This window comes from Panthera tigris, chromosome B1 (assembly GCF_018350195.1).
Source record: "Panthera tigris isolate Pti1 chromosome B1, P.tigris_Pti1_mat1.1, whole genome shotgun sequence".
NCBI classification, from domain to species: domain Eukaryota; kingdom Metazoa; phylum Chordata; class Mammalia; order Carnivora; family Felidae; genus Panthera; species Panthera tigris.
This window is the reverse complement of record NC_056663.1, coordinates 190,747,000-190,772,141: the sequence shown is the minus strand read 5'-3', so window position 1 is coordinate 190,772,141 and position 25,142 is coordinate 190,747,000. Positions and strand designations below refer to the sequence as shown.

The following is a 25,142-nucleotide window of genomic DNA, read 5'->3' as shown; positions in this document are numbered from 1 at the left end:
TATAGTGTCAAGAACGAGAAAAGACTCCTCAAATAGTTAAATATACAATTACCAAATAACCAAGCAACTCCACTCTATCCGAAAGAACTGAAAACAGGTACCACATAAATGCTCACAGCCCAATTTACATCAGGCAAAAGTGGACACAATCCTAATATACACGCACAGACAGGTAAATTGTATACACCAACAATGAAAATACCATCCAGCCCAAAAAGGAATGAAGCGCTGATACCTGCTACAACACGAACCTGGAAAACCTGTGAAGTAAAAGACACCACACGCAAAAGGCTGCATATGGTATGATTCCACTCACATGAAATATCCAGAATAGGGAATTGCATAGAGTTCAGAGATCAAAAGCAGACTAGCAGTTGCCGGGGCCTGGTGGCACAGGGAATGGGGAGTGACTGGGTTTTTTTGTTTGTTTACTTTTGAGAGTGAGAGACAGAACGAGAGGTGGAAGGGCAGAGAGAGAGGGAGACACAGGATCCGAAGCAGCTCCAGGCTCTGAGCTGTCAGCACACAGGGCTCAAACCCACGAACCATGAGCTTGTGACCTGAGCCAAAGTTGGACGCTCAACCGACTGAGCCGCCCAGGTGCCCCAAGGAGTAACTGTTTAGTGGGCATGAGGTTTAATTTTGGATGATGAACAGATTTTGGAAATAGACTGAAGTGCAGGTTAAATAATACTGGGAAAACACTAAATGCTATTGAGTTTTTCCTTTTAAAATGCTTAATTTTTTTTTTTAATTTTTTTTTTTTCAACGTTTTTTATTTATTTTTGGGACAGAGAGAGACAGAGCATGAACGGGGGAGGGGCAGAGAGAGAGGGAGACACAGAATCGGAAACAGGCTCCAGGCTCCGAGCCATCAGCCCAGAGCCTGACGCGGGGCTCGAACTCACGGACCGCGAGATCGTGACCTGGCTGAAGTCGGACGCTTAACCGACTGCGCCACCCAGGCGCCCCAAAAAATGCTTAATTTTTTAATATGAATTCTACCTCAATAAAAATTGTTGTAAAGAATCAAAAAGGAGGGGTGCCTGGGTTAAATGTCCAACTCTTGATTTTGGCTCAGCTCATGAGCTCAGTCTGTGGGATTAACCCCTGTGCCAGGATCCACTCCCCCCCCCCCCCCTCTCTCTGTGCCCCTCCTCTGCTGGTGCTCTCTCTCGCTCTCTCTCAAAATAAATATTAAAAAAAAAAAAAAAAAAAAACAAATCAAAAATGAAAACACGTAGTAAAGTCCTTTAAAAACAGCAGCCACTGGTGACTGGTCTTCTGGGCTTTGTTATGCCCCTTACTGGCAATGAGGAGAGTAAGTTCTTTCTCTGGATGTTTCCTCACCTGCACAATGGCCAGGGTGGATCAGATCACTCATTCTCCATTGGTACAGCCACTATCGGCTGCGTGGAGCACTGTTCTAAATACACAGGGCCATCCTGGCGCCCCCGGATTCTGATCTGCCCAAGCAGGAACCATGCCCGTGTTTTTGTGGTGAAAGAGCTGATCTCAGACAGAGCCTGCCCCCTTCCCATGACCACATCCATCAATGACTGTATTTTAAGCCACAGTTGATTACAGAAGACAACATCATAAATGAAGTGCATTTATTAGGAAGATAAACTCCAAATAACAAGTAGCTCGGAAGTACACTTGGCAACCTCACAGGACAAGATATCTTAACAGAGTCCACGGGATTTTGCTTACACCACAAAAGGAGTTTTAAGGCAGTTCAATTGGGCGGCTACAAACACGATGTGTGTGATATAAACAGAACATTCAAAACTAAGGCCCCCGAACGTCCCCAGTATCAACGCATCTCTGAACTAGTCAGGTCGACAGACCCTGTTCAGGACAGAATCCAAGTCTCAAATGCAATTCAGGAGGATGCAGACCCAGAGGCTCTGCTGGATACCTCCTAAACTCGCGCAGCTAACAGACCGTCTGTGCTATTACAGGCCTCCGCCCTCATACCTTATTTCACATGAACATTTTACACTGTCCTGGGAGAACAACGCACATTAGGAGAGAGGACCACAGGACTCAGTATCTCATACCACAAACCAGATGACAGAAAACAAAGGACCTACACAGACACACTGAGAGAAACAACTTTTCTGGCAGGTCTCCAGCAGGCACGGAGACGAAGCTTAAAAATATGCCAGGGTGAGCTCCGTCTTTCCCTCCGTGGTTACCACCTGGATGAGGCTCCCCGAGTTCGGTCGGTTTTTCTCTATGATCCAGTCGTGGAAGGTTCTACAACAAAGAATATAAGCTTTACATTTTCAAAGCAAAACTCTCGACAACACATGCTTATATTCACATCAGTGGCTTGGGGGTAGAGGACAGCAGCAGCAACTGTGAAAAAGCCACAGGGACACATAGCCAGGTCCCCAGTGCCCTCAGTACTCATTCCAATGTCCAAGTGGCAGCATTCGGTGAGACTTTAAGTTTGGTTTTTGCATTTTGCTTCATTGTTAGAATCCTTTACAACACAGTAATATGATTTTAAGTGATTTAAAAAAGACTGTAATTAGTTAATTCTAAGAGAAAGACACGTACATACACAATATTTTTAATTTGAACAAGTGCATGCACAAATGAGCAGGGGAGTAGCAGAGGGAGGGAGAGAATCTCAAGAAGGCTCCACACTCAACACAAAGCCTGACTCAGGGTTTGATCCCACAACACTGGGATCATGACCTGAGCCGAAATCAAGAGTCGGACGCTCAACTGAGTCACCCAGGAGGCCCGAATGTGCACAATTCTTTATACTTTCCCATGTTACCTTTCCAGAAATTTAAAAGAAATTCATTCATTCTTTTTTTTTTTTTAAGTAACCATTCATGGAACACCACAGCAATGGGAACAGATAGCAAAAAAAAAAAAAAGACTATTACAATAAAATGTGAAGTGCAGGAATGGGGGAATTAATTACGCTGCATGCAGGGAAGGAACCCTGCCTGGGAGAGTTGGGAAGGCCTCCTCTAAGAAGACAGGAATTAAAAAAGGGCACAGCAAATTCACAAGATGCAACAAGTACCTGGTAATTTTTTTTAATGTTTATTATTTTTGAGAGAGAGAAAGAGAGAGAATGACACGAGTGTGAGCAGGGGTGGGGGGAGGGGGGGAGAGGGAGACACCGAATCCGAAGCAGGCTCCAGGCTCCCAGCCGTCAGCACAGAGCTCAATGCGGGGCTCAAACTCACACACCCCAAGATCATGAACTGAGCCGAAGTCGGACGCTTAACTGAGCCACCCAGGTGCCCCACAAGTAGCTGATAATTTTCACACAAAACATTTACATTTGAGTACTTGGTCCCCTTGGACAACCCACCAGCTAGGACTCTGGACCTTCTTCAACTAGGAAGCACTCAGGAGTTTCTGGGATATACTTTGGTAGTGACCAGCAGCCTGCTAGACCAGAGCCGATGTTTAACTGTCAAGCCATTCAAGATTCCACTCCAAGGGCTGAACAAGCCAAGGGCAGTTATTCCATAGACCCAACAGCAAAGCACTGCTAAAACTCCTCCAAAGTCCCATCCACATTGTGACCCATCTCTGGGGCGGGGCAGGGCTTAGGGATGGCTCTGAGGGAGATGGGTCAGATGGCTGGATGTGAAGGGGAACATGCGTTACTCATGCATGTTTTAAACTGTCTTACTTCGTCTTCATTAGCAGTCTGCAGTAGACAAGGGAAACACCATCATAACCACGGAGAGCAAAGGCTAACATACTCCAGACATTCAAAGTACATTTCATGCCAAACTGTCATGTGAGTTTTCAAATCCCACAAAGGTGCCATGATTTCTGGAACAGAGGGTGGCTGGGACTCCACCACTTGGCACTAATTGAGAAACGTGACCCCCGATGATCCATCTAGAATCCAGGTTATAGATGCTATTGGAAATACTGGCTTTTACAAAGAAGCTCAAATGCAAAACACAATTCAAAACTTGGTAGGCAGAAGTAACTGTGGGCCTAGTTAAGACCACAGGCCCTGCGGTCATACTGCCTGGGTCAAATCCTGGCTCTGCTATGTGATCTAGGGCATGTTATTCATCCCCCTCGCCCCCCATGCCTCAAGTCCCCAAATCTTAAACAAAGATGATAGGCCCTCCCTCAGTGACTTGCTATGAACATTAAATAAGATTATAGTTGGGGCACCTGGGTGGCTCAGCTGGTTAAGTGTCTGACTCTTGATTTAGGCTCAGGTCATGATCTCACGGCTCGTGAGTTCAAGCCCTGTGTCGGGAAGTGCAGAGCCTGATTGGGATTCTCTCTCTCTCTCCCTCTTGGGATTCTCATTCTCTGTCTCCCTCTCTCTCTCTCTGCACCTCCCCCACTCTCTCTCAAAAATAAGTAAACTTAAAAAAAAAAGGTAACAGTTAAAATGGTGCATGATGGCACATAACAAGTGCTCCATAAATACTGGTTCCAAACATAAAAGTCCCAAATGCCTCTCAACTTAATTAAAATGAGATGTAATAGCAGGCCAGAAGCACATCCCAAACTTTGCAAACATCTTGTACACAGCTGTCGAAGCAGCAGACACACCGGCTCTTTGGGGTAAGGCCGTCTCCCGCGTGGGGAGGGCAAGGACATCTTCTTCATCTCCCTGTCCCGGGGCCTAGCCCAGCACCTGGCCCACAGTGGGTGCTCGGGGAATACGTACTTACCACATGGAGGGCTGTGGGGAACTGAGATCCAGACAAACACAGAAGAGTGAGAAAGCTAACTCCTTCTCCATGATCTTCAAATGCCACCCATATCCACAAATGGGTGAATGTGATTTCAGGAACAAAGGACACTCTGTGTGGGTCTGTGGCTCAGCACTAACTCAGACACAGGAGCCCAGATGTTCCCTAGATCACCATCTGACTCCCACACTGCTGCTCCTCGTTAGCAGAGACAATGATGTTACCGGGAACAGAGGTTTACCGAGCACTTACTACGGGTCAGACATCGTGCCAAGCGCTACCACATTTAATCCTCCTGATAATTATGGATTCCATTATACAGAAGGGGAAACTGAGGCCTAGAGCAGTCAGGCCATGCTCAGGCTGGCCAGCTCAAGATTCAGGTCAGCACTGTCAACCCCTCCTGAGACTCCTTCTGATGTGTCACATACCCTCCAGAAGCCTGGGAACCTCCCAAAGCCACCTGCACTGGGGAGCTAAGAGAACACAGCCTAGTCTGTAAAAGGCAGAGAGATGGGGCTGGAAGCTGCCTGTTACCGACAGTATGTCAATACTCACTCAACCAGGAACTCCAAGGGCGTCCAGGAACTGAAGTCGGCCTCGGGCATTGATTTCCTGTTCATCGGGGTATCCAGGGTAACCCTGCAGTGCACAGAGACAAGACTGTTGTGTGTGCCTCCCTTCTGTAAGAATTATAGCTGCCCGGTCCTCCTTAGCCAGGAAAATGCAATGTGAGCCTTTGGCACCAAGGGTGGCCGCATTTACATGGGGAGATCACAGGAGGACAGACAGAGGCCAGGAAGCCCTCCACATATACAGAGATCACGTCCGAGCATAATTCAGTGAAGTGCTCTGTGACTCACCCTTCAGGCAGACAGGAACAAAACAAAAGAGCCTTTTTAAAAATACAGTTTTGCCTTTTCTTAAATATAGTCTTTATTAAAGTAAACTGCTTTGCAATTTGCATCTTCTTCACTCCCTAAAACGTAGCAGACTCATTTCTCTCAATTTTTAAAGTGTAATAATAATATTTCTTTAAGTAGGGGAAAAAGACAGCCTCATCCTTCGTTCTGGGACTGTTTCCTATGAAACCTTATGATTTTCAGCAAGAGGCTACAGAACTCAGATATGTAGGACTCTCCCAAGAACATTCAGGCCTCAGAAATCATTCAAAATAGCTGGGGGAGCAGGTCACAGAATCACAGAAGCTCACAAACAAAAGGGAGCTGGAAAGCCCTGTGCCCTAGCAGGTCCCGACATCCCTTTTAGAACTACAGGCAAGAGACAAGCCGGTTGGTGCTGGGATCCTTCCAGCAGGAAGGAACCCCACCTCCAAAGCAGCTGCCTTGTCTGGGGCCACTGACAAGGACCTTCTTCCAGGTCACAAATAGGAACGTGTCCCAGTTTCCCATATTCTCCCTCAGACACCACTGTCCCCACCTCCCCCCCACCACACACACACACACACACACACACACACACACACACACACACAAATACACACATGCAAAGACTAAAGTACAATCTCTCTTCCACTGGCCTTACGATGACTTGAAAGAATACAAATATTAAAAAGAAATGCATAGACTACTTTTAATAAGGAGGGACAGAGGGACAGGTGGAGGGAAGGAAAGAAAACAAGGAAGAGGAAGACAGACAGACAGACCCGTCCCACCAACCAACCATTCTGGACAGCCTGGGACACTCCAACATCTGAAGAAGCATCTTTAGGGCCTCTGGCGAATGTGAGAAGCCAAGGTGACAGGACACACAAGTCCCTGGTGAAGAGCTACTCAAATGTTAAGTCCTGGCAGCGAGGCAGAGGCGGGGAGTGAGCGGGGAGCCCCGACCACTTACGGGAGCACGGCGATGGCCGCAGAGCCGGAGGGCATGCCGCTGTTCTTTCCGGCGAGGCTCTGGCAGAGCTGATGAACAGCACCCTTGGCCATGCCGTAGCCAATCATCCCTGGGGAGGGGGGAGAAAACAGTTCAGTGACCAGTGGCCACCGCTACTGTGTCCAGAGAACCCCATGCCGGGCTGGGAAGAAGAGAAGGATGGACACCTGTGGAGAGAAAGTGAAAGGGACATAGTATTCAAGGGCACCTACTATTCACCTGGCAGTTGACATTTACCGTAAAAACCATGAGGTTCATCTTATTTTTACTGCTGAGCAAATGGGGAGGCACCGTCAGGGTGAGTAACGTGCCCAGGCTCACACGCAGACTTGCACCGAGGCTAGAGGCCAGGCAAGAGCTGCGTCTAAACCCTCAGGTCGGTAACTTGTGGGCGAGATGGAGCACTCCTCCGGAATGCACGCTGCCCAAGTTCAAATCCCAGTTCTTCCACTTACCACTACAGAAATCCCAGGCAAGTTCTCAAAACCTTTCTAAGCTTGGGTTACCCCATCTGTAAAATGGGGATAAAGTACTTAATTGCGGGCTCAGCACAGGGTAGGTGCTCCCTAAATGTTTCCCATCAAATTAACGGAAGTAATGTGTCCTGGAGTCCCACATGCTGTTTAAAGTATACGAGTGAGCAATTTTCACGTGAGTATACGTGCTACCTATTAATTTTCCTTTCCTCCCACTGGCCAATCAATGTTTGCTGACTGAATGAAGAAGCAAGGCATGTCTTTTACTAGGACCAGTTTCTATGTCCCCCACAGCACCCAGCTGTGGATTCTCACTGACCAACAACAAAGAAGCATGGTTAGTTGTTGCAGACACCTCTCCTCCTCCTGAAAACCACTGTTTCTTTTGGAGATCAGCAGCCTCCTTAAAAAAAAAAAAAAAAAAAAAAAACCAGCGCACATGCTGTTCAAAGTGTAACAGATGAGGAGGCCTCAAAGGTCCAGGGGGAGGTGGGGATCACAGCCCAGCCGAGGAACCAATCACTAACCTCTTCAACAGCCACCCTGAATTGCAAAAGAGGGTCAAGGTCTCAAACAGTTATTTAGAAGCATAAGAAGGTTTCACCATCTCTGGCTTCTCTGTTTATTCAGGGGCAGGAGGCCAACAGTGATATAAAGATTTACCTCTGCACAACTGAAATAAACCAATGCACAAATCTTATTCATCCAGCCCCAGTCCCCAGCAGACACCCAGGGACCCCTCTTCCTTCTATTCAAACAATATGATGCAGAAAGAAACAAGCAACCAGCAACAAGCTACCGGCATCCCTAATGGTTTGATTCCGCAGGATTCTACATGATGTTGGTAAGAGGGTCATTTGCAAGATGCAAAAACAAACAACAAAAAAAGCATTCATTAAAAAGATAAATACTTTTCCTCTCAATATAAAATGATCAATGTAGTCCCTAAGGACTGATTCCCAAACACAGCACAGATCCCTAAGTGGTCAACAAGTGATTGCCATCAATTCTGATAGTTTATCGTCCAAGAGACAGGAGACAGTCTATAAATAACAAGCCTGAACACAGGAGCGTGGGGTTTTCTGAGTACCTTCCCAAGTGAACACTTTCCAGTTTTGAACAACCCTTCTTGTGATGATGGACCACTAAGCCCGTCTGTCATTTGTTTCTGGACTATATACATAGATTTCCCTAGATGACTCCGGGATCGGAATCGAAGTTAAAACATTTCATGACCCAAATAAATTTAACAACATCTAACTAAGAACTTAAAGATGAACAAGCTTATTAACATCTAAAGCAGAAATAGTTGGGTTTTTTAAAGTCTGGAATAAATAACAAAAGTTCACATTTACTACTGACTCTATAATCTTTCTAAGCCATTAAGAGATTTGCAAGTCACAACCACCATATAGAGGAGGTAGTATTATTTATCCCCATTTTACAGATGGCAAAACTGAGGCTCAGAGAAGTTAAGTAATTTGCCAAATATTACACAGTAAGTGGCAAAACCACAACAGAAAACCAACCTGGGTAGTTCTAGAACCTCCCTTTTTTTATATATAAGTTTATTTATTTTGAGAGAGAGACAGCGAGCATGAGCGTGGGAGGAGCAGAGAGAAAGAATCCGAAGCAAGCTTCGTGCTGCCAGCACAGAGCCCAATGTGGGGCTCAATTTCACGAACCATGAGATTATGACCTCAGAGGAAATCAAGAGTCAGACCCTCAACCAAGTCACCCAGGTGCCCCCAGAACCTGCAGTCTTAACCAGTATCCAAAACTATAAATAAAAAAGATATTTAAAGACCAAAACAAAGAAAAAGACTATTTCATCCTTTAGAAAAATTAGTCTTCTGGTTGTAAGGTTTTCTTTTTTAAATGTCAAGCCATTACTCATTTTTCTATTCACTTTCTACTGGCTCTGCCCTATGTCACCTTTGATAAAAACCAGATCTCAACCAAACCAACATCGAACATTTACACAGCTTTAATTATTGAATAGCCATGGGCCTGTAAGATCACATGCTCTGAGAAATCTAATGAGAAAGTGAGTGGCAGGAAATTGTTAATTTATTAAGAGAACTCATAGTTCAGTGACTTACATTAAAATTGAAAAGGCATTCCAGATCTCTACCACTTACTAAAGAGACCCCAAAAAAATTCGCCTCTTTTCTTTTTAACGTTTATTTATTTTTTAGAGAGAGGGTGCGTGTGAGTGGGGTAGGGGCAGAAAAAGAGGGAGACAGAGGATCCGAAGCGGGCTCTGCGCGGGCAGCAGAAAACCCATGTGGGGCTTGAACTCATGACCATGAGATCAAGATTCGAGGCGAAGTCAGTTGCTTAACCAGCTGAGCCACTCAGGCACCCCATCCCCTCCTTTTTTTTAAAGAAGAGTTTACTTAGGTGGTCGACGTAGACACTTTCCCCTCCCTATGCTGTCCCCAACCCCACTTAAATTTCGTTAGCCTCATTCCAAAGGGAGTGCTACGGGTTGAATCGTATCCCCCCTCCCACTCTCAAATTCATGTGTTGACGTCCTAAACTTCAGTATCTCAGGAGGTGATTGTATTTGGAGACAGGGTCTTTAAAGAGGTAATTAAGTTAAAATAAGGTCTTTAGAGCGGGCCCTAATGCAATCTGACTGGTCTCCTTACAAGACAAGGACATCAGGACACAGACACATGCAGAGGGACATCCATGTGAGGACACAGGGAGAAGACGGCCATCTGCAAGCCAAGCAGAGAGGCTCCAGAAGAAACCAAACCTTCCCACACCTTGATCTCAGACTTTCCAGCCTCCAGGAACTGTGAGAAAATAAATTTCTGTGTTTAAGCCCTACAAACCATGGTCTGTTTTCATAAGTCTCCCAGGAAATACACGGAATAAAAATGCAAAGGAAATCACGGTTCTGTTCTGATGCAGCAGAAAAAGCACACAATTCAGAAATGATCAGGGTTTTGGTTCAAAGTGTAATTACAGCGTACTTATTACATAATGACAAGGTCCTGAACCTAAGTTCTAGTTCGCTTCCCTGTAAATGAAAAAGGTAGTAACAGTCCACCGCAGAATTAAATGAGAATATATGTGAAAGGAAAGAGCAACTATGAGAAGACTCGGCAAGTGCTGGGCATTGTATATACACCGACGCCTCTCATGCCTCACAGTTACGCTTCACGGAGGTGTTACTGCCATTTACGATCAAAGAAACTAGAGCAGAATTTGGCCAAAGACCTCAAATAATCTGTTCAAAGCCACTCAGCTAAAGTGAAGAATCCACAGCCAGCTCTCTTACCGAAAGCCCCACCATTTCCAGGGGCTGAGCTGCTTCTCAGGGACACACGAACACAGGGTGATGAAGATACAACTTATTTATTAACTGATTAGTATCCACCTCCTCAGCATTCATGCCCTGGGTGGATCCCAGATGAATGGAGCGGTGGGAGTCCCAGATGACAGGACTCTGCACCCACCATGCACATGAAGACAATGCAAACAGAAGGGGGCAGAGTCCTACCCCTAAAAAAAGCCAGGAAGCACACTCCACCCAGCTGTAAAGCCTCCTGGAGGCTAAAGGGCTCCCAGGTCCCTCACCTAAGGAAGCATCCAGCAGCCCAGGGGGCGAGGGCAAGCGCTCCCATTTCACACACTGGGAAACGAAGGCCTACCGGGAGTCCCGTCCAGGGCGGCCTTGGCACCAGCCAAGGTGAGGAGGCCTCCTTCTTTGAGGTGCCTGGTGGCCAGGTGGCTGGAGATGATCGACGTCCACATGCTCTGCTTCCACATCAGGTCACAGTTTTTAAAGAGAGCTGAATGAGAAAACAACATGTGAGCTGAGCATTCGCAGGGAAGAGACTGAAAGGTAAGCTCCACTCACGGCGTCCCATGAGGAGGCGTTGACAGCCACTCCTGCTCTCTCAGTCCCTGACTACAAGGTCCAGTACAAAACAGCACAGGGCCGTGGTCAGAGAGACCTGGGTTCGAATCCAGACCATGTGACTACCCGAGTCTCAAGTTTCCTCACCTGTAAAGTGGTTAAAATTTTAGCCAATAAATGAGGACTGTTAACAAATAGGCTGAACTGGCTTTAACTCAGAAATTGTTGTACTTTATGAAGGACAGTAGATTTGTAATAAGAACCTATACGTCTAAGTCAAGTTTTACCTGTGATCAATCTGAGGCACTTATACTGCATGGACATAAAGAGGGTTCTCATAGAGCTACATTTTTTTATGGCTGAAAGTTGAATGCCAGCTTTAAAGACTCTTTAGAAGAAAGCTGCTCAGACAATCATTTCATGCGTATTTTAATCCTCTGACCTTGCCCAAGACATGGTGGGGAATAAGTGGTAAGGTGATCACATCACCAGCTGGGCAAGACACCCAGAATCCAGAAAACAATCCCTCCTGAGACCAGAGGAGGGGTCTTCAGTAAGTGATAACCAAGGTATTACATTTCCCGGCTACAAAGAACTAGACAAAAACAAAAGTATGGATCCACATTTATCAATTCTTGTTCCCGAAACACACAGAAGGCCATCAGGGTGTTCAGCCAACCCGATCACCCCACAAAACACCAATTTTATATTTAACTGATTTCACAGAATATCAATTCCTTTTTAAAGAGCTTTGACTTTGTGGGTCCAAGCCCCGCGTCGGGCTCGACACTGACAGCTCAGGGCCTGGGGCCTGCTTCAGATTCTATGTCTCCCTCTCTCTCTGCCTCTCCCCTACTCATGCTGTCTCTCTCTCAAAAATAAATAAATATTTTAAAAATTAAAAAAAAGAGCTTTGAATGATAAACATAGAAGGAATAACAAAATTTAAAAACTGCTGACTCAGGCAGAGATTATCAACGGAGGCTTAAAACCAATAGGTTTGGGGGCGCCTGGGTGGCTTGGTCGGTTAAGCGTCCGACTTCAGCTCAGGTCATGATCTCACGGTCCGTGAGCTCGAGCCCCGCGTCGGGCTCTGTGCTGACAGCACGGAGCCTGGAGCCTGTTTCGGATTCTGTGTCTCCCTCTCTCTCTGCCCCTCCCCTGTTCATGCTCTGTCTCTCCCTGTCTCAAAAATAAACAAACGTTAAAAAAAAAAAAATTTTTTTTTTAAAAAACCAATAGGTTTGGGGAATTTGAGACCCTCAAGGTGCTTAAAAATAGGATACTCACACATGATGCCAAAGTAGCATCCCACGGATCACTTACTAACCGCAAACAGAAAAACGTACCTTTACGATGGAAGTCTGCCGCTACCATCCTAATCAAGCACCGTTTGGCATCACTATGGATCGGTACGGTGATCTGACAGGGTAAGTGTCCCCACATGATGTCACAGGAAGCACACATCACTCAAGAGGAACTCTCGCCTCCAAAACATTCAACTCGAATCTAATTAGGTCTCTAGACCTAAATTCTAGTTCACAAGAAATACCATGGACAGAGGAACAGGTAAATGACACCTTACAGAAATGGCTGGACAAATTCGGTCTGTGGAACTTTCTCTGGGAAAAGTGCCCTGTCTACCACCGAGTCTATCACAGAAGAAAAAAGTAATTCTAGATTAAGAGACTAAAAATAACAACAAAATGCAATGCACAAATCCTGACTGGAAAATACATTTAGGCGGGAAAAAAACTATAAAAGATTTGGAATAAACTGGAGAATTCGAATACAGGCTGAGTTTTATTAATCTTATAGAATTATTATTAATTTTCTTAGGTATGGTCACAGTATTAAGATAACGTAGGAGAATGAGTTTACTCCCTGAAGATATATGCAGAAGTGTGTTGAAATTCTTACTTTCAAATAGTTAACAAAAAATACACACGCAGAATACATATGCACAAGAAAACAAGAAAGCACACGTATGGCAAATGTTAATATCTGAATTTAGAGGGCACAGGATGTTCAATGAACTGTTCTTCCAATTTTTCTGTATGTTAGAAAATTTTCATAATAAATATTGAAAAACATACTCAGCTTTAATAAATGTTCAATTTGTAGTCCTTTTTTTGGAAATTTATTTGAGAAAGAGAAAGAGAATAGGTGCACACGCGGGTTTGAGGAGAGAGAGAGAGAGAGAGAGAGAAAGAATCCTAAGCAGGCTCCGTGCTGTCAGCCCAGAGCCCCAAGAGGGGCTCCGCCTCACAAACCATGAGATGGTGACCTGAGCTGCAGTCAAAAGACAGATGCTTGACAGACTGAGCCACCCAGGTGCTCCTTGAGTCCTTCCGACTTTCAGAATGATCTATTTCATACACATCCCCCATTTCCCACCCAGTAATAGGCCCTGAAAGACTGGGATGGAAACAAGACTTATTCCATTCTGCTTCTACTTCAAACTTCAAACTTAACGTCCCTCTCCCGTAACCCCCGTTATGGGAAGTGTTTTCTTCATCCGTCAAATGGGATGTTAATCCCTACTGCACAGACCTACCAAAGGTTCTGGGAGAAATACAGAAAAACCTGTCTTTGCCAGCTGGACAAAATGCAGAGCAGAATGAATGATTCACTGAGAAAAGGACTCACACTTGGATTTGGCATTGCCTCCGGCCCATCCTCCAGCCACACAAAGGATTGCGTCCACCTTCTCTTCACCCAAGAGCTTTCCGACCTCAGCTGTCACCTTAAACAAAAGGGACAAAAAAGGTGCAATAAGCAGTCAGGTAAACCCAAACAGACTAATGTCCTTACAGATGCCTCAGTTTATTTTTCACTCGTTTTGAAGTCAGTTACCAGTACCTGGCAATTAACCCTTTGAAGATTAGAGGAAGGACCAATCTACAGTAAGCATCTTAGACAGTGAAACCCAACTACATTTCAATGTGATTTTTAGAAAGTCATCTAGAGTCTTCTTTTGGGATGGTTAAGACATTAGCACCCCTGGAAGAGAGCAATGAATAAAGAAAAGCAGGAAAAGGTTTTTAAAAAATCACCAAGAGCTTCAATGCCCACAGCTAACCTTCCGGTCTATTTCTTTCCAGACTTTCTTCACACATCACAGAATCACAATCTGAGATAATCTATTCTTTTCTACCCTCATTACAAACATCCCTTTAACTGCAACTCCAAACCATAAGTGCCAACAGGAAATATTTTTAAAAAGAGCAACAAAAAATAGTCAACTATACTTCATGTAAAAAAAAATATAGTCAATGGCAAAATGTTAGTAAATACCAGGTACATGGGTGATCATTTCTCTCTTTACTTCTGTTTGAAATTTTTTAAATGTTGGAAATACATACATGTAATTTTGTTACAATTTATTAAGACAAAAATCTGGCGAGACAGGCAGGTCTGGCCATTGACCACTTTCACATTTCTCCAGAATGGCTGAGACGACTTAACCCAAGACCGTGTATCTTTGCCTATGGTAACAGTCCCCTACCTCTTTCCCCAGCAATTTCTGAAGCCTCACATCACTCCTTCAAAGAGAACGCTTTGGCAATGGAAACCAATCTTTCATCTCCCTACACCCCATACCTACATCTTTCCTTTTAAGAAATTCCTGGACTTCTGAATTCTTAAACCAAGTCCTGTCACCGAGAGCCCAGATCCCAGCTGCCAGAGTTGGCTATCTCCCAATGTCCATATGTACACACAACCTTGTACATGCTCATCTTTTCAGGGAAACATGGAGCCGGAGAAACGAAGCACCTGTTTGACTTTTACAACATCTATGCCTTTAATTCCTTCCCCTTAAATTTTGCTCTCTGCCCAATCGTTTTCCATAGACTTAATGCCTTTCTCATGTCTTCATCTCCTGTCTCTAGTGAATCTCATGCCTAGGGGGCCAATTTTACATGGGTTAGGATTAAATTTCCTCTTCTGAAGCCTTAAAAACAAACACTGGATGTCATGCTGTTTATCCAAACTCTGAATTGGGTGACTGGGGGGTTAGGGAGGGTTAAACGTTCTAAAATCCGAACTTGTAATAACTAAGGCATTTCTCCATCTTTGTCTTTAAAATGCACTGTTAAGTCTCACACGCAGGCAATTTCAAAAACACACACGGCATCGGAAAGCTGCAATTAACAGGAGCAGAAGAGCCAGTGACAGACACTGATCACAGAGAACCACAGCCAGAAGAGCCGCCGCCCAGGTGCCCCACAAACTCCCCATTTCTAAAAGGGAGATCAGTCAGAAACGTTTTGCGAGCGTTACAGAAGCAAAGCAAGTTGATGTGAATAAGCACTCAGGATGATGCCTAACACAAAACTATGCCTTGTTGGGTTTTATTATTAAGCCCATTAAGGCCAAGGAATCATTAAGTACAGGAAACATTAGGATCAGATTAAGTAAAAACAACAAAAATCTATATTCTGGAAAGTCAGCTAGCTTTTTATATTCTAACCTCTGTGAAACCGATGCTTTAGAAAGAGTGAGTGAGCAGGAGTATCCTCAGTATGGGCTTTTTTTTTTTTTTTATTTTTGGACTTATACACACATATGTTTGGAGAAATGGACTGGAAGGAAATACTACAAAACATTAACTGCATAATGGGACTAAAAATGACTACCCCGTTCTTTTTGCTTAATTGTATTTTCTACATCATACATGTATCACCTTTAAAATTTAAAATATTCTTGGGACACCTGGGTGGCTCAGTTGGTTAAGCATCCAACTCTTGGTCTCAGCTCAGGTCATGATCTCACAGTTCATGGGTCTGAGGCCCACATCGGGCTCCGTGCTGACAGCGTGAAGCTTGCTTGGGATTCTCTCTCTCCCCCTCTCTCTGCCTCTCCACTGTTCACATGCTCGCTCTCGGTCTGGCTCGTTTGCTCTCAAAATAAATAAATAAACTTTAGAAAAAATTTTAAAACATAGCTAGGACCATCAAACATCAGACCCTCAGTAGTGTTCAGATTACTAGGGAGAATGTAAACAAAAAGCAGACTGTGAGCTTACTGAAGTTGTTAGTTAAGTCTCTTATTAGGAAATCCCATGCTCTCTACTCCACCACGAGCTAGCTTTTTGGCCATGTCACTTAATGTCTCATCTCCTAAGCTATAAAATGAGTCTACCCCCACCTGCCCGCCTGCCTCACTGAGTGCTTGCCTGTAAAAGTACGTCACATCACGCAAAGAATAATGCGGAGATTTCCTTGGGAACATGAGCTGCAGCGCTGACATGAGAACCACAGAGAGCACAGTCCCCCATGCAGCTTATGGGAACGGCTCTTCCAGAAAGGTCGGCCCATGTAAGAGCATCTCTGATATTTATACCAACATGGCCATCAAACTGTCACTGTCCTTCTGGGCATCACAGGGAGAAACGGGTATTTCACAGTTTACTTTATGTATTTATTGGACTTCTTGTTTTACAATAAGCATATCATTGTATAATTAAAATTACCCTGTTTTGTTAGGGTTCATGCTTTGAACTAGGGAGCCCCACTTTTTAGAATGCATCCTAAATAATCAGAGATAGAGACAAAGATGTTCAGCACAGGATTCCTGATAATGGTAAAAAAGAAAAACTGCAAGCCATTTCAACGTTCAGGAAGTAGAAACTAAAGAAATTAAAAAATACATGCTGACACAGAGGGGTTTTTTCAAGTGATCTGAGAAGTATTTAAATTAAGTATTAAGTTAAAAAAAAAGTTGACCATAAAATATAAAATACAAGATTATCTCAACTTACAAAACTAAAAACATATAGGATACATAGGAAAGACAAGAAAATGGGCCAAAATGTGAACAGTGAGCTAAAGAAATGGATTATGCGTAATTTATCCTCTTTATATTTTTTTCACTTTTTCCAAATTTCCCCCAATGAGCACAAATGGCTTCCATAAACAGAAAGCACTAACTGGAGGAAAAAAAAAAATGCATCACCAGAGGAAACTGCTCCCCAGGGTTTCCCTACCACAATGCTCGGTGGGTCTTTTTCTGGAATTACCTGGTCGGCCTGCTCCGTAAATGAGTCCGTCATTCTAACCACGACACTAGCACTAGCCTCTTCATTCTCCACCACGTCGATGCTGGCAACCCACTGGAGTGAAAGAGAAAACAGCTTTGGTCAAGAGACAATTAGTTGTTTTTCCAGAAAGATCCACAGTCAGAAATGGGGGCAGTGTAGACAGATGAGAGGCTTAAATGAAAACCCACCAGAGATAGAGAACAAACTGAAGGCTGATGCGGGGTGGAGGAAAGGGGAAAGTGGGTGATGGGCACTGAGGAGGGCACTTGTTGGGATGAGCACTGGGTACTGTTTGGAAACCAATTTGACAATATATTTTTAAAAAACAACAACAACACCACCAGAGAAAGAATCTCACTACTGACCTCTCATGCTCCTTACACACATTTGGCTTCAGCCAATCCACTCCTTACTGAGCCCCAGCCTAGCCCATCTGCCCCCAAACACCTCACCTTCCTCCTCCACTCTCACCTCTTAAGGCAAACCCTGCACTTCCAGTGACCCCTCGACCGGAGCAAAAAAGCAAAACAGCTTTTTGTGAAGGGACAGAAAGTAAATACTTTAGGCTGGCCATATGGTCTGTGTTGCACCTACTCAAATCTGCTGTTGTGATGGCAGAGCACCCCAGACAATATAGATAAATGAAGGAGTGTGCCTACATCCAATAAAACTTCAGGCACTGAAACTCCAGAAATGTGAATTTCATGTAAGTTTTCACATGGTACAAAATTCTATTTTTTTTTATTTTTTTCCCCAACCATTTAAAAATGTGAAACCATTCTTAGTCCTTGGGTTGTACAAAAACAGACAACAGGCCTAGTCTTCCCGGGAGGACTAAAGTTTTCAGACCCCTGCCCTAGAGCACAGAGGGATGGCTTTGGGTTTGGGAATCAGACCAAAGTTTGAATCCTGGCCCTGCAAAACAGTGGCTTTCTCATAGAGGTTAACAATTAACACGATTAATGTGAAAATTCACTGAAATGGAGCATGCTACAGCTCCTGGCACAGGTGACACACAGTTCCTACTAAGAAAGTTCCAGGGCCCTGAGGTTCACAGGACCCAGAGATATATAGCTCTACCACAAGCTATGAAGAACACAGCATCCATTTAAGAACACTCACTACTTCTTTGTCACCAGCCACGGGGGGATACAGACACAAAGAAAAGGTTGTATCCCAGTCCCTCCCAGAGTTCCCAGAAATGTAGGGGTGGGGACGGGGGAGACAGAGTCCAAGGTAAATCAGCTTGTCAGATTCTGCCAAGTCAGAAATAAACCAAAGGGGCCCCAACAGGGGGAAGTGCCCCCACCGGGGAAAGGCACAGCTCTCACATCTGTAACACATGGATACCAACAGGATTCACTAAATTCGAGTTTGGGGAAGAGTAAATGAAATTATAAGAGTATGTGAGAACACAGTGCCTAGCCAACACTCCTAATAACACTGTCACCACCATCCACCTCCACAGACCCTGGAAGATGCCTCAAATAGTCTTCCAAGTTGAGTAAAAAGACGGTGGTGTGCTTAGAATCCATTAAAAGTCCTATACCAGATGCTGAGCCTGAAGAAAATCCTGGAACCCTTTCTTCCTGGTCCCGGGGCTAACCTGGCCCAGGCTGCTGCTACAAACTAAAACCCCGAGGCAAAACTCCCCAGAGCTCCAGCACATTTTGTGCAAGCGACAGCTGCAGGGAGGAGACAGAGGGTGGAGTCCCCACCAGAAAAGCACTGAGCCCTCCAGAGCTGCTAGGGTCAGGGTCCCTGGCCATAGGTCAGCTCCGCTCCTACTAGTCCCCTACAAGAAGCAATACCCGATTATGCAAAGTAGTTCAAACAGCCTTTCCAAAACAAAGAAGCCACCAGCATTGGTGGGGCTGAGCCTTCCAACAATCAGGTGCAAGGCTGGCTGAAGGAACCGGGGTAATTATAGTAATACTAATAGCTAACATTTAAACAGCTTTTACCACAAGTCAGATACTTTACAAGCACACCAATGATCTCATTCAATTCGCACAAGCCCCTAAGGGGTAAATACTAGTAATATCCCCATTTTAAACACGGGGAAACTGAGGTTCGCGGGCGTTAATCAATTAGTTAACGACTAGTAACCCGCGCCACGCAATCTAATTCCAGAGCCTTCCTTCTCATTGTTTCTCCATGTACCCTCAAGCCCGCTCCTCTTTATTCCCCTCTGGAATTCTCTCCGAAGCCATTCCAGACTTTCTGGGCCTGGCGGAGCGGGCAGCCCCATCCCCCACCTCCTTGCAGAGCAAAGGCCCCGCACCTGGGATGCGGCGTAGGCACGCACTCGTAGCCAGGAACAGAGCAGTAGACCTGTGCACGCACGTGCAAGCACTCACGTCTGGCCTGTACAAGGGCCCCGGGCTTTAACCAAACTGCCCTCCAGGGCCGCACCGGTAAGCCCCTCCGCTCCCCAGTCACCAGCGTACCCGCCCGCCACCCAACCCGAAGGTGCCGCAAAGCCCCGCGGAGACCCAGCCGAATTACCCAGTTGCGGGCCCGGAACGCCTGCACGCATCGGGAGCCGAGCGCGCCCCTCCCGCCGTACACCAGCACCCGGCGCGCTTCTCCAGCGACCGCCGCCATCGCGCTCCGCCTCCCGCTCGGCTCCCGAAGCTCCGAATGCCCGGAGCCCGAACGCGGCGCCCCGGCTCGCCCGGCCCCGCCCCGGCCGGCCCACCCACCGGGCCAAGAGGGACCGCGCGGCCGCCGAGCCCGAGCCGCGCCCGCTGCTGCCCCCTAGCGCGCGGCCACGCACCTGACAGCCTGAGGGTGCGCAAGCCGCGCCCCGCCGCCCGCCGGCCTGGAGGTGCTGGGCCCCCGGGGCGTGCAGGGCGCAAGGGTGGAGAACAGGTGTGCGCGCGTGTGGGTGGCGCCCGCCCTCACGAGGCTGAGTTCTGTGGGGGAGACAGGACAAACCACGTATGTGTTTTAACCTTTAAATAGGAGTGAAGGCTCTGAAGCCCCATGCCTGGCCCCCTATTTAATAGCTTTGTAGCGCTAAGCAACTTGCTTAACCGCTCTGTGCCTCAGTCTCCTCTCGGTAAAATGGGAATACTAATAGTCTGTCCTCCTAGCGTTTTGGAAAGGATTTTAAAGGATAATACTAGAGTTCTGAGAGCAGTGCGTGGCTAGTAGTAGGAGCTCAATAAATGCCGACTGAGCATTATTAATATTGTTTTTGCCGCTACTTTTGTTACAATTCGCTGGACTTCTTAGAGATTGTGAATTTCAGTGCTCTTCCATTTTGGAGGTGGGGATATTTAAATATTTGGGGCCGTATTTGAAAATTAAAAATTGCCAAAACGATACAAAAATTATAGCATACTATGTTTTAAATGTCGAACACTTCACAAATTAATGCTTTTAAAACAAACCCAAAAAAACTACGAAATTTATTACAATTCAAAAAAATATGAGTACATTTGACACAACAGGCCTTTAAGGGTCTGGTAGAGACAAAGCTGAAGATGTGAAGTCCTGTAATACTGTCCTTGGACCTCTGTAACTGTAAGCCCCCATTTGACAAGCATGTTGAAGGTCCACAATTAAGCGCCACCAAATGGTAACAACTGTCCCCACTGACAGAGCCTAGCATTTTCTTTCTTGTAAATTAGCGACTTCTGTCCATGGAATGTGCCCCTAATACAGAGCTTCTCAATCCCAGCACTATCAGTTTTGTGGGGGCAAAGGGGAGGGCTGTACTGTGCATTGCAGGATGTTTATAACATCTCTGGCCTCTACCTCCTAGATGCCAGTACAGGCCTCCCCGCCCCTCCGGTCATCACAATAAAAAGTATCTGCAAATCTTGCCACGTGTCCCCTGAGAGTGTTTCAGAAAAACCCAAGTTCGGCTGCCCTTCACTGGAAAAGAGACAGAGTTTTGATTGGAAAAGAATATGAGTTTTATTCGGGAGGCTGGCCACCTGGGGAGAAAGTAGACTCCTGTCCAAAAACCAACTCCTGGGTTTTTGTCTGACGCAAAGATTTTTGAGGAACTTTAGGTCAGTTACTCAGTAAAAGGGGAGCACAGTGGTCTGTAACACTTCTTGATTGTGTGCAGACATTATCTCTGTTATCTCTTGAAGGTTGGTATTTGTTGGTGCCCCAGGAGAAAGGTTGTGCGAGAGGCTTTGGTTCTTCCTAGGAAACAATGCATTGTTATGCCCAGAATTCGTGATCCCCAAAGACCACTAGGGAGCCGAGTCCGATGCAAAAGCAAAGAGCCTTTATTCGAGCTAGCTCGAGCTCAATCCTCTACCTGCACCAGCGCAGTGGTGAGATACCAGGGAAAGAGAGCAAGTTTCAAAAGGACAAAGGTTTTATTGGGGCCTAGGGGCAGTTGGTGAGGTAATGGCTATGGCCTCAGCCGATTGGCTGGGGAAGGGTCCTGGGGAAGGGTCCGAGTCCTGTTAGGCAGGTGAGGGGGGAGTTACTCAAGGGGAGGAGGTGTGGTCAAGGTGAAGGACACAGAACAAGATGGAGTCGGCCGGCATAGGCCCGCCCTTTCAGCATGATCTGTAGATATACAGAGAAAAGTTTAGTTAACCCGTCACTCAGGTTAAAGGTGCTTGCTAAGACTTTAAAGACTACTAAGTTGGCTGGAGGGGCCAAGGCGGGGGCCTTAAAGGGGCAAAATCACCCTTTGTTGAGAACTAGTGCCCTAACACTATTGTAACCTTCTTGACAGCAGGATCCACGTTGTACATCTTTGTGTCACCCTCCACCCATACACAGTGTGTTGTACACAGCAGACTCACAGATATTTGCTCAATATACTTTGCCAGATAAGGCACACAGAAATACTTTCATTTGGGGAAGAGTGATGAAGGAACATAAGGGGCAAGCTGACAGGCCACTCACATGGCCCCCCCACTCCTAGATGGGATGTGTGATATTCCTCGGGCACTCCTGGCTACCCAAGAACAAAGGAAAGGAGAAAAACAAATGGTTAACTGATAGAGATCATAGTCCTGCAGGACCTAAGTCTCCATCACCCCCGCATAGTGATTTGGGAAACAAAGGCAGAAGGAAATGGAAGATAGAACTAAATTTCCTTATAAACTTGCAGCCAGTTGACAAATACATGAGGCCTGCAGAGTAAAACTTTTCTCCAGGAACTCCCCACTGTCTTAATGCTAATGATTTGCTTAATGATAAAACAACCTTAGCCTGACAATAGCTAGGCCACTATCCTGGGAGTCTTTTTTAGCATATGAAAATCTCACTGGAAACTTCCCCGGGACTTTACCTCCCCCAACTCCATAGTATATAACCAATCTCTCCTCATGGTCCCAGGGCAGCTCTTCCTGCCCACGGGTCCGGTCCCCATGCTTTAATAAAATCACCTTTTTGCACCAAAGATGTCTTCAAGAATTCTTTCTTGGTCATTGGCTCTGGACCCCACAAACCCCACTGTCACCCCAAAAAACCTCATCAACAGGATACAGTCCACAATGCAGTTTATTAAGAGAAGCTTCATTACTGGGAACAGAATTGCTGGAAGACTGGATGAAGAGGTTAACATCATTTATTTGGTGTCCTCTCTATATGCCACGATGTGCATGTACTATTTCATTTTGCTTTGTACAACAATCCCATGACAGATTAAAAAACCAAGCCGTGAGAATCTCAAGCACTTGCCCAGAAGAATAAGAATTTGAACCCAGGTCTTCAATAGAGTTCTACTTACTTAACCACACTTCCATTCAGCATGGCAAGAGCTTGCTAGGAATCGTTTGTTTCCTGTATTTTTCTAAAATAATTTTTCTAAAAATAATTCCTTAATCTCTAAAAACCCAAAAGTTGACAAAGGTCCATCATCTGAGGCTGAAATACAATGCAAACGTGTTACACAGGTCCAAAGCATGCTTACCATTACAATAAGAATAAGTAACGTTGGTTATTAATGTGCCATATTATATTATATTATTATATATTATATTTTATTATTATAATGTGTCATTTATTAATCAGCCTTTCATATGGATTTGTTACCAGAAAAGCATCTGCTATTTCAAGATTATGATGATGAACGGTTGTATTTCAAAGACCTGAACTCCAGCCCCAGTCCTGACATCCAGTTTTCTCATGAGAGAAATCATTAGAATAGTACATCCTTTGACTACCACGAAGGGTTACTACCATCAAGGGATAACAAGCATATAATAAAAGCCCTTTGTATGCAGAGAGAGCTCTACACAAGCTTCAGAGACACTCTTCTTCATTTTCATTGTGGAGAAACCACAGAAGTGAACCCCACTTACAGGGTATAGGGAAGGAAACTGACGTTTCCATTCCCATGTCCTTCTGGCCCTTCCGCTGCTCTCCAGCTGAGGTTTTCAGAACTCCTGTTGGTTAACAATGCAAACTCACGAACCCCCCTCCAGACTTCTGTGACCAAATAAAAAAAACGTTTGTGCCACTTCTGTCGAATTTGACTACCCAAAACTATTGATAGTTGCTGTTGCCAATCTCATGTGACATAAAGTTGACATTCAGTAATAGACTAAAAATTGAAAGGGTGGGCCTACGCCGACCGACTCCATCTTGTTCTGTGTCCTTCACCTTGACCACACCTCCCGACCCGGAGAGCCTGACTGGCCACGGTTAATGTCTGTTTGTTCTGTCTTTTCCGTGTGAGCTCATTTCTGGAATTCTGGTAGTGCACGACACGGTCTAAGTGGACGCACTGGAGGACCACGGGCCGGGAGTTTCGGAAGACGTTCCGATCCTCCCTTCTGGAGGGACATGGAATCCCCTCAAAGGTCTGAGACGAGGCGGGTCGCTCCCGCTGGTCGGCGTGAGGCCGTTGTCTTTGGAGGGACTTGGAATCCCCTCATCGGTTTTGGAGGGACATGGAATCCCCTCAAAGGTCTAAGCTAGCTTTCAGTTTTGCTTCCATGGAGTTGGAAGACTTTCTAAGGGCCCTCTGTCTGTTTCTGTGTTTCTCTGTTTTGTTCTGAGGACTTACTGGATGGACGTCATGGGACAGACTCAGACTACCCCCTACCCACCCTCTTGGCTTAAGCCCTTCCTAGCCCCGCTCCCTCCATAGCCAAAACCCATTCTTGCTTTGCAGGGGACAGAGAAGAGGAAAAGTCTTACCCAGCCTTCAGCACCCCTCTACCCTGTCCTACAGGGGGGTACTGAAGAAGAATTAATTTTTCCTCCCCCGTATAACCCCTCTAGGATGCCAGAAGAAAACCATCCTCCCCCTCCGGGGGAGGCAGACGCTGTTCCGAGAGCGGGAGGCGGAAACGCTCCAGGGGCAAGCCCGCCCTTTACCAGACAAAGGGCTCAGAGGGAGCAATCCGCCTCCGCCGCCCACTCCACTATTCTGCCCCTGCGAGCCACCGGACCCCCAGACGCGGAGGGGAACCAGCCCCATCACTATTGGCCTTTCGCCACTAGTGACCTGTACAATTGGAAAGCTCAGAATCCTAAGTTTTCCGAGAAACCGGCAGGGCTTATTGATTTATTAGACTCTGTTCTTTTTACCCATCAGCCCACGTGGGACGATTGCCAGCAGCTTTTGCAGGTCCTGTTCACGACTGAAGAAAGAGAAAGAATCCTCAGTGGGGCCCGAAAACTAGTTCCGGGTGCAGACGGGAATCCCACCACCAACCAGGCTCAGATAGATGCCTCCTTCCCCTTAACTCGGCCCCAGTGGGATTTCAACACGGCAGAAGGTAAGGAGAGGCTCCGGGTCTACCGCCAGACTCTAATGGGGGGTCTCCGAATGGCTGCTAGAAAGCCAACCAATTTGGCCAAGGTAAGAAATGTACAACAGGGAAAAGATGAATGTCCGGCTGCCTTTTTAGAACGGATCATGGAGGCATTCCGTACCTATACCCCCGTGGATCCAGAGGCTCCGGAAAGCAAGGCAGCTGTTATCATGGCCTTTGTAAACCAATCGGCCAAAGACATTAGGAGAAAATTACAGAAAATAGATAGACTAGGAGAAAAAAGTCTGCAGGACTTACTGGTGGTAGCCGAAAAGGTATATAATAACCGGGAGCCTCCTGAGGACAAGCAGGCTCGCGCCATGGCGGCTGCCAGCAGTAAGCAGACTCGAGACCTGGCCAGAATACTACTAGCTACCACTGCTGACTTCCCCGAGGAAC

The 25,142-nt window shown here is 45.9% G+C and overlaps 1 protein-coding gene across 1 annotated transcript; it reads right to left on the bottom strand.

Annotated features, from left to right (window-relative positions):
* Positions 1–1,599: 1,599 nt before the first annotated feature.
* On the bottom strand, positions 1,600–19,681 carry QDPR (quinoid dihydropteridine reductase). The gene is made up of 7 exons (XM_042984877.1): positions 19,504–19,681; positions 16,975–17,067; positions 13,602–13,698; positions 10,744–10,884; positions 6,564–6,672; positions 5,265–5,348; positions 1,600–2,262 (listed from the first exon to the last, which is right to left on the bottom strand). Exons 1-7 carry the CDS (start codon positions 19,600–19,602, stop codon positions 2,157–2,159), a joined length of 729 nt encoding a protein of 242 aa, XP_042840811.1. The 5' UTR covers positions 19,603–19,681; the 3' UTR covers positions 1,600–2,156.
* Positions 19,682–25,142: the final 5,461 nt, after the last annotated feature.

Excerpts from the sequence above, each read along its gene's own strand:
- QDPR (XM_042984877.1), bottom strand. The coding sequence starts at position 19,602 with ATGGCGGCGGTCGCTGGAGAAGCGCGCCGGGTGCTGGTGTACGGCGGG. Across the intron at positions 10,885-13,601 it reads AGGCAATGCCAAATCCAAGT|CTCTCTTTAAAAACTGTGAC; the intron begins GTGAGTCCTTTT and ends TTTCTCATTCAG. Across the intron at positions 5,349-6,563 it reads GCGGCCATCGCCGTGCTCCC|GGTTACCCTGGATACCCCGA; the intron begins GTAAGTGGTCGG and ends TGTGCACTGCAG.